This window comes from Bidens hawaiensis, unplaced genomic scaffold (genome assembly GCF_021521415.1).
Source record: "Bidens hawaiensis isolate Kalapana, Puna unplaced genomic scaffold, B.hawaiensis_p1.1 tig00013805_1, whole genome shotgun sequence".
In the NCBI taxonomy this organism is placed as follows: domain Eukaryota; kingdom Viridiplantae; phylum Streptophyta; class Magnoliopsida; order Asterales; family Asteraceae; genus Bidens; species Bidens hawaiensis.
The window spans coordinates 279,210-288,612 of record NW_027492179.1 but is presented as its reverse complement, the minus strand read 5'-3'; the positions used below and the strand labels follow the sequence as shown (position 1 = coordinate 288,612).

The 9,403-nt window shown below is 34.2% G+C and overlaps 1 protein-coding gene, 1 non-coding gene and 2 pseudogenes across 3 annotated transcripts; 1 reads left to right on the top strand and 3 right to left on the bottom strand.

Moving 5' to 3' along the window:
• The first annotated feature begins 719 nt into the window (after nucleotides 1-719).
• LOC143544938 (uncharacterized) lies at nucleotides 720-4,018 on the top strand. The gene is made up of 2 exons (XM_077036911.1): nucleotides 720-3,366; nucleotides 3,443-4,018. Exons 1-2 carry the CDS (start codon nucleotides 720-722, stop codon nucleotides 3,814-3,816), a joined length of 3,021 nt encoding a protein of 1,006 aa, XP_076893026.1. The 3' UTR covers nucleotides 3,817-4,018.
• A 1,160-nt stretch (nucleotides 4,019-5,178) lies between these two features.
• Nucleotides 5,179-5,286, bottom strand: LOC143544994 (small nucleolar RNA Z103; annotated as a pseudogene).
• A 641-nt stretch (nucleotides 5,287-5,927) lies between these two features.
• LOC143544995 (small nucleolar RNA snoR137) lies at nucleotides 5,928-6,069 on the bottom strand. The gene has a single exon (XR_013137350.1). It is a non-coding gene; the product is annotated as a small nucleolar RNA snoR137 (small nucleolar RNA).
• Nucleotides 6,070-7,768: 1,699 nt separating this feature from the next.
• On the bottom strand, nucleotides 7,769-8,524 carry LOC143544988 (D-cysteine desulfhydrase 2, mitochondrial pseudogene; annotated as a pseudogene). The gene is made up of 3 exons (XR_013137349.1): nucleotides 8,250-8,524; nucleotides 8,037-8,166; nucleotides 7,769-7,952 (listed from the first exon to the last, which is right to left on the bottom strand). The product of XR_013137349.1 is annotated as a D-cysteine desulfhydrase 2, mitochondrial pseudogene (transcript).
• Nucleotides 8,525-9,403: the final 879 nt, after the last annotated feature.

Genomic DNA, 9,403 nt, shown 5'->3' with positions numbered 1-9,403 from the left:
AAAAGCCAACAAAATAACTCATTAGTTAGTTGAATGGAAAGATTGCTATGCTATTTTATTAAAGTCATTGATTCAATTCCCATGAGTGGAGTTCCTTTTTTTATATATATAGAAAAAAAAAACTTTTATTTGTGCTTTATATTAGTCATTTTAATAATTTGTTTATTACTGTATTATTTTCTTGTTTTGGTTTATTTTAGGCTTTTGAAAGACAACTCTATTGAAAAATTATCAAATTATCTATCACATAATTGATAACACGATTTTAATGGTGTGTTTTTACTTGTCTCAGATCCCAAAATTTTAATGAATTTTCGGATCAGCCCTAATATTGGATGAAAAATTATCAAATTATCTATCACATAATTGATAACACGATTTTAATGGTGTGTTTTTACTTGTCTCAGATCCCAAAATTTTAATGAATTTTCGGATCAGCCCTAATATTGGATGTTATCCGACTGAGGTGACTTGGTCTTATTCGCCATTGACAAACCCCCACATGTACACATTGCAAGTGGCGAATTTCTTTATTCTTTTTTGAATATCGAATGTTTTGGACATGACAAGACCCCAGCCATGTGACCAATTATAAGTTTCTTTCCTAGAAATTGGAGATTGAAGACTCGTTGACTAAAAACTAATAGATTACTACGATATATAACATGCATATTAAAGGCTAACAAACAACAGTTTCAGACCGTTAGTTTATTTTCACAATGAATTCAAAGCAACCAGCCATCACCTTATCATCGTTCCCTCTTAGCCATTTCCTCTTTTATGCACTCATTATATTTCTAAATCCCACCTCCATCTCAGCTTCCAATGACCGCCGAAATGAGACCGATCATCAAGCTTTGCTCCAAATCAAGTCCATGATCGCTCAAGGAGCGCTAACCTCATGGAACAATTCCCTCCACTTTTGTGATTGGACTGGTGTTACATGTGGAAAGCGCCATAGAAGAGTGACTCGTGTAGTATTGGCCTCACAAGGCTTGGAAGGCTCTTTATCTCCTCATGTAGGGAACCTTAGCTTCCTGCGTGAGCTTAATCTCGTTAACAACAGCTTTAAAGGAGCCATTCCTTATGAACTCGGTCGTCTTTCAAGGCTACGACTTCTTTTTTTGTACGGGAACAAATTCAGTGGGATCATTCCGGCTAACATATCTGGTTGTTCTAATCTTGTAATCCTTGGTCTTTCCAATAATGAGTTAACCGGAAGCATTCCCAAGGAGATTAGTTTCCTCCCCAAACTTGCTATTCTTGCACTTGGGCATAATAACTTAACAGATGGAATACCGGCTTTCTTGGGAAATATCACAACAATGGAAAAGTTTGGCGTTGCCAATAATCCATTGGGCGGGAGCATTCCAAATACCTTAGGCCATTGGAAAACATTAGATGAAATTTGGTGTGGGAGTTGTAATCTATATGGAGACATCCCTCATGTTCTTTATAACCTTTCACTCTTAACTCATTTTAGCTTGTCTGATAATCAACTGACAGGTAGTCTCCCTCCAAACATAATCCTTCCCAATCTTGTCCACCTTCAGTTATGGGTTAACCAACTAACTGGGCCTCTTCCACCATCCATTTCTAATTGTTCGAGCTTAAAAATTCTTGAAATGAGTCTCAACGAGTTTAGTGGGAAGTTGGAAATCAACTTCGAAAAACTAAGAGAGATTAATTATATAATTTTAGGTAATAACAACTTTGGAAGCAAAGAAGCTGATGAGATGAAGTTTATTGGTAGTTTGAAAAATTGCACTAGATTAAAGTGGTTGGTTCTTCCTAATTGCAAGCTTCAAGGAATGCTCCCCACATCAATAGGTAATCTTTCAAATCAAATCGAGTATATAAATTTATACGAAAATCAGTTACATGGAAACCTCCCTAGTTCGATCGGTAATCTCAAACGTTTGACCAAGTTGTCATTATATTCGAATCAATTCACGGGTAGCATCCCCTCTACCATTGTAAACCTTCAAAAGTTAGTAGAACTTCATTTATATGACAACCAACTTTCAGGGAAGATTCCTGATGCCATTGGAAACTTATCATTATTAACCACACTTGACTTATATGCAAACATGTTGGAAGGGGCTATTCCATCAAGTTTGGGGAATTGTCATAATCTATTAAAGTTGCACCTTCATCACAATAAACTTGAAGGGAGTATTCCTACAAAACTTCTTCAACTTTCATCTTTATCCATAGATTTGGATCTTTCTAAAAACAATCTGGTTGGTCCATTGCCAACAGAAGTTGGATACCTCAATATGTTGAGTGCACTAGATTTATCTGATAATAATATATCTGGTAATATTCCAAGTAGCATTGGTGGTTGTGTTAGTCTTTCATGGTTGAATCTCAAAGCTAACTTATTCAATGGTACGATACCACCATCATTAAGTTCCTTAAAAGGATTGGTGGAACTCGATATTTCTCAAAATAATTTATCTGGCCAAATTCCTCAATTCTTAGAAGGGTTTTCATCATTAGAATATTTGAACCTCTCATATAATGATTTTGAAGGTGAAGTGCCTACTTTAGGAGTGTTTACCAATGCAAGTGCATACTGTATTTTGGGTAATAGTAGACTTTGTGGTGGCATTGTTGAGCTTGGGTTACCCAAATGCAAAGAGAAAAAGAATCATAAGAAGAAGTTTCCTATGTTTGTAGTAGTCATTTTGATTTCAATCACACTTTTCACCATAGCATGTTTAGCGTATGTCTGGCTTAAGAAGAAAAGCAGGAGTAAACCATCTCAATCATCAACAAGAGATCGATTCTTGAAAGTTTCATATGATCAACTTCTCAAGGCTACCAATGGCTTTTCTGAAGCCAATTTGATTGGTAAAGGTGGGTTCAGTTCGGTTTTTAAAGGTATTCTTGATGAATATGATAATATGATTGTTGCGGTTAAAGTTATACATCTTAAAAATCGAGGAGCTCAAAGTAGCTTTAAGAGGGAGTGTGAAGCATGGCGAAGCATTCGCCACCGGAATCTGTTGAGGATAATAACTTCATGCTCAAGCATTGACTTTCAAGGAAATGATTTCAAAGCTTTGGTATACGTGTTTATGCCTAATGGGAGTCTACAAAATTGGTTGCATTCAGGTGAAGGCACATCCCTCAATCTTCTCCAAAGAATAAATATTCTCATGGGTGTAGCATTTGCACTCAATTATATTCACAACCAATGTGTACCAATTGTTGTTCACGGAGACTTGAAACCTAGCAACATTCTACTCGACAATGATATGGTAGCTCATGTTGGAGATTTTGGTTTAACTCGTTTACTTGGAACTTCACAACTAGACAGCTCAACTGGGATTAGAGGAACAATAGGCTATGTTGCTCCTGGTAAATAAGACTTTTCATATGTACTTATACTCGTAGTATTGCTTTTATTTCTAAAGTACTTGCTTATAAATTGCAGAGTACGGTCTCGGAAATGAGATGTCAAGTAGAGGAGATGTCTACAGGTTTGGAATTTTATTACTAGAGGTTATGACAGGTAAAAAACCGACTGACGACATTTTCAAGGAGAGCCTTAGCATTCATAAATTTGCTGCAACGGCCTTGTTGGACCATGTAATGGATGCTATAGATGTTAATATTCTGAATGTTTATCTAGAGAATGAAACTTTTATGCAAAATAGGGAAGAAAATCTAAACAAAGTTGAGAAATGTTTGGCTTTAATATTGAAGATTGGAATATCATGTACCCTTGATTCTCCGTCAGAAAGGATGGATATGAAAAGGGTTGTACAAGAATTGCAACCTATTTTGGACACACTTCAAAACATTTAATGTGAACATTCTTTCAGGTCTAACACCAAGCTTCAATAAGAAGAAAAGAAGTCATCTAAGAGATGGCGTATCAAGTGAGTCTATTTTATTACTTTGCCCATTTGTGTTTGTTAAGTTTGTTTGATTTCTAATTGAATGAATACCATTTTTGTGTTGTAATACTTGCCTTCTTCTGTTACAATTGTAATACTTGCCTTCTTGTGTTACAATTGGAATATTATATTTTAAAATATGAGCGTGGAAAAATGGAGTAGTGCATCGGATGGGGTCGAATAAGAATATAATCAAACTAAATTTTGATATAATCCACAATTAATGTCATAACAAATGCATAATGAACACTAAGTAACCATCATAGGGATGAAGAAAGCTTTACTGAAAAATTGTTGATTGCTTGGCGGATGGTCACAAAAGGTGACAGAAATCGGGTTTACCAGCAGCAAGCCTGCTAAACGTTCACTTCCTAAACAAAATGACACTCTTTCTACTATGATTACACACATTTACTCTCTTAGATACACCTCTCTAAAGTAAAGGGTACAAAAGTGTCAGGTACCATAAAAACCTTGGACCAGTGACTCCAGCAAAACTGTCATTTAGCATTAGGATGGTTGGGCCAGGGCCCTCCGTTTTTTTTTTTTGCACAATAGTGTGAATTACCCGTTTTCTCCCGGCATTTTAATATGTAGTGTAAATTTACCCGTTTTCTTCCATCATTTTTACTACGTAGTGTAAATTTACCCGTTTTCAACCAAAATTTTAATCTCGGCCCCCTTCGTTTACGGTTTTTCTAATGCATATTTTCGTCCAGCCCGCTCAACATATTCATCCAAGCTTCACAATTGCTTGTCTAACTGTTTTCGACGGAAAACGTAATGTGAATTAAACTCATTAACATACTCTAGGTTTGTTTATAAGTTCTAAATATAAAGACAGAACATTATATTGAATGAGACTAATATTAAAAGACAATTACTGCGCGCAACGGATTTGTAGTTTGGTTAGTTAAAACTTCAAACACCAGGTTACTATCAACGCCACATACGCAGCATGTTGTGACTTGATTAGCTGAAAACGGGGCGAACGCCGTCTTTAGTCCCGTGTTGTGGCTAAATCGACACTTGCATCATGTTGTGATTTGGCTATTGAAATTGTGATGATGTGGTGTAGTTATAGATGGCAATTAAGCAAAGGAAGCATGTTTTTAGTATTTTACTTCACATCAAACATACTTACATCCAGTTGCCCCACTAGACATTTATCAAATATTTGAGTAAATGTTTGCGGATTATAATAGAAACTAGAAAGTAAATGTATCCAATTTACTTTTACCAGTTATCAAAATATAAATTATAGTAGAGAATGGATCAGATTTCTGGCTTGGTTTCTCTTTAATAAATAAAGAGAAATATATAATTGCACTCAGTATAATCAACTTCGATCATCTGGGGAAATAATCATCATTAACAAAAATAAAAATTATAACATTGAATTTAAAACTAAAACAAAAAAACTCAAAAAGAAGAAAAACAATGGATATATAAAAATTAAAATCAGACTACAAGAGCTTTCCAATCACATGCCAGAAGCTCATTTGGCCTAGCTTTTTTAGCAAAGCTTATAGCTTTTTTTATAAAATAAGCTTCATTTGGTGTTCGGTTTAGCTTTTTTAGCTTAGGCTTATAAGCTTATTTAATAAGCTTATTTGAAGATGGTTATTTAGTTTCCTTGAAGAAGCTTATTTGTTTAAGAGGGTAAATTACTCATTTGCCTTCAAATGGTGATGGATTAATAATATTGAAGTAACTTATTACTATAACAAATTAAAAATGATGGATTTAACAACTTATTAAGATGTATAATCAACTTGTAGAATATAAACTAATCCAAACACTTAAAAAGGGCTTATAAAATGATATAACATAAGCTATAGGCTTCAAAAGATATAAGCATAATCAAAAAAATATAAGCTAGGCCAAACACCCTTTCTCGTCTATCCTTAACAAGCCTTTTAAGTATTTATTACACTTAACAACAAAAATTTGGCTCGTTAAAAGCATTACACGTTTAAACCAAGCTTAGGCTCATTTAAAAATTTTCATAAAAATATTCTATGTGCCAGGAGACAGGTAGCATCGGTGCGATTGTATACACATCGAGCTGTTTAATACTAGCTATTGAATATTAATATATGCTACGGAAACTTGAATTACTCTCATTGGATTGTGAGAGAACTCACCATTATGAAGCAACATAATTGATTGATACTACTAGAACGAAATTATACATATGAACTCGATAATTAACTAATTATGAATCGGAAATAGAAAACCGGCAAGTACCGTAGGAATGCAGCGGCGGTGATAAGCAATTGATTTGGTGATAAAAAGGATGAAGATCTGGTTTTTATAGGCGTGATAAACCCTAATACTGCCTATTAGCCGTTGCAATGTGGTTGACTCGAGCTTATTGACTATTTGGGCCCTGGCTTCCAATTTTTCTTTGGGCTTGAGGTTTTGTGTAGGTTAGGGCTCTTCACGAGCCGAACCGAGAGAAGGCTTGCTCGTTGCTTGGCTCGTTTCCAACCAACCGAACCGAACGGCTGTAATTAGAACCGAGCGAAAACAGAAACGAGCCAAAATCGAATCGAGCATTTATCGATCGAACATCGAGCGATTTCGAGCATTATTTATTTCTTTTTCACTTTAAAATTTTTTAATAAGAAACAAATTTGAATGTTGTAAATAATATATTTTATAAATAAATAAGTAGTTTTTAAACAAACGTTTAATATATTGTAATTTTTTATTAAAAGTAAGTTTGAAGTGAGAAACAAACTTCTAGTATTCTAAAAACTTGAATCGAATAAATAAAACAATAAAATTGACGTAATATGAAAAATTTAAAGGGTTAAAAATAATTGTAACCTTATATATATGTGTTTTGTCTATATATTTATATATTTTTTCATATAATAAAATAAATTAAAAATATTCGAACCGAACCGAGCAGGCCTTTGCCCGTTACTTGGCTCGTTAAAAAACCGAACCGAGAAAAGCGGCTCGTTTTCAATCGAGCGAAAAAACGAGCGAGCATTTTTCGAGCAATTTCCGAGCGAGCGGAGAGCGAGTTCGAGCGACGAGCCGTTTGGAGGGCCCTAGTGTTGGTAAAAACCGGTTTTAAACCCAAACCAAACCAGTATGGTCAACAGCTTGAGGTTTGGGTGAAACCGGTTTTAAACCCAAACAGGTTCGGTTAGGTTTGCCTAAACCGGTCCCAAACCGGGTTTTTTTTACACCTCTAGGTAAAGTGTATAAAAGATAATGATTCAAAAATAAGTATATATTAAAATATTATAGTATTATAAAATAAAAATATATGTGATTGTTACAATACAATTAGCTTTATATATATATATATACACTAGGTTATGTACCCGTGTCTTACACGGGTTGAACAACTTAAATTTTGTAAGTGATAACTTTTGATAAATAAAGTTGAGTAATACATTAAGTAAGTACAAAGTTAAATGATAACTACTATTCACCAATTTAAAAATAAATTATAAATCTCTAAATATTTCTTTTGATACAACATTAAATAATACACTAAAAATATGATAGCAACTAACGTAAAATAGTATTATGAGAACATAAACGGTACAATCGAAACAATACGAACCAACTATTAATAGAAGAAAACGTTCGATTAGTTGAAGAATGTACAGTAAAGAAGAATCGATAAGGTTTTGATCGACAAAATATGGATAGAACGAAAGTTATTACAGTTACATGTGAAAAGAAGGAGGGTCGGGTTCAATTAAAGATCCATGTGTTTTTAACAATGAACTCATTGAATAATGAAAATGTTCAGTTTATAAAAATGTTTTATAAAATATAAAATACGTTTTGTAAACGCAATTATAAAATATAACGACCCTCTAATGATGCTTTCAATAATCAGATACAATAAAAACGTACTTTCTCGGATGTTGACGTTCTACCCAATTTACGAGTTCATTATGCATCATAGGCAAGTCAAAACATTGACATAACTCGGATATTAAACTTTGTTCCTTTTTTTTGTACCCTTCGACTGTGTCAGCCAGCATCACCGCAGTTACTTCCCAGGGGAGTCTAGTACAAAACAGAAGTGTTTGTTAATATTCCAATTAATTATTTACGATAATTATATAAACATTTTGCATAATGAGCACATACCCTAAACATAAGGCCCCGATTCCTAAACCAACAGCCGTTGTGCCAGTTCCCGCATCGACAATAATTTTCAGAGGCTGGTGTTTTCCAAGTATATGATCTTGTGACAAGTATTGTACAAGGCGAATCAAGCCTATAAAGAATAATATAGTCAGTCAAAACCTATAATTCCCATTTTTAATACTTTTAATAATAAATAGTGGGCTTGAAGCTTACCGGGCAGTGCAATGGCATCACCTGCACCTTCATTAACAATTACCGTCTTTTTTGAATTTGAAGACTGCCCATCGTCTATATGTTGAAAATTTGACTTCATACTGCGATTTGATGAAGCTTTAAGTAACTCATCAAGGTGTACCACACTACCACCTATTGAATTGGCATGTGATGATAACATTTCTTCCCTGTTAGCATATCTAGATCTTGGAACATATGTCACATTTCCATATAACATTGAGATTAAATTGTATCCTGTTAGTATTTGAGGTTGTTCTCCACGTCATTGATCTACCCCGACTTTTTTAATTCTTTATGTTTTATTTTTGTCTTAGTTTCGATACAATAACGCTAACCGAAACCGACCATATTCGCGTCGACTTACCGTATCAACGCTTGAATTTCACCACCCTCCGGGTTCTACCGAGTGGCCTGGTGTAACGCGCCGAGAAGAATACTAGCTTAGAGTATTTTGTAATTAGTATGTTTTTATTTATTTGTTTTTCTACCAAGTCGGTGAATTACTCTAGTATATAAACCAATTGAAAAATAAAACGAACCCTACAATGTTAAGTGTTAAGTATTTAATGGTATCATGTGGTGTAATTTCAAATTTGTGAGTGAACTTGTTTAAACACTATTGAACAGGTACTTAACATGTAAACGGTTATTTTACTTGCTTATACATGAAAATTAACAGATTAATTCGTGTCTACTTGTATAGGACACGAAACCTGTTAAGGCCATACCTGATACATGTTAAAGTCGTGTAGGTTCGTATCATGTATTCGTGTATCGTGTCTAAATTGTCAGCCATACTTATTATACTATTTTTCTTATTTCTATACACTCACATAAACTTAGTGCAAGATGAAATGTAGTTTTTCATATATTAAAAGTTAATGTGACATTCTTTTTTTTTTTTTTAATTTATGGTTAGAGAAAGTGAAATGGTGGAAGATGGGGGAGGGTTTGATAGAAGGCCTCTAAAAAACAATATAAAAGATAAACAACTCAGTCGTGAATCGTCTAGTTTGATCAAAGACCGGCCCATCTGCTTAAACGTGCATACATCTCCGCAAAAAGTTGGCCCGCTAATGTTAAATTGAACCTAAACTTACGATTTCCTTGTTAAGCACTTTTTTTTTGAACGT

Coding starts and splice junctions, on each gene's coding strand:
- LOC143544938 (XM_077036911.1), top strand. CDS start 720: ATGAATTCAAAGCAACCAGCCATCACCTTATCATCGTTCCCTCTTAGC. Junction 3,367..3,442: donor AATAGGCTATGTTGCTCCTG/GTAAATAAGACT, acceptor TATAAATTGCAG/AGTACGGTCTCGGAAATGAG.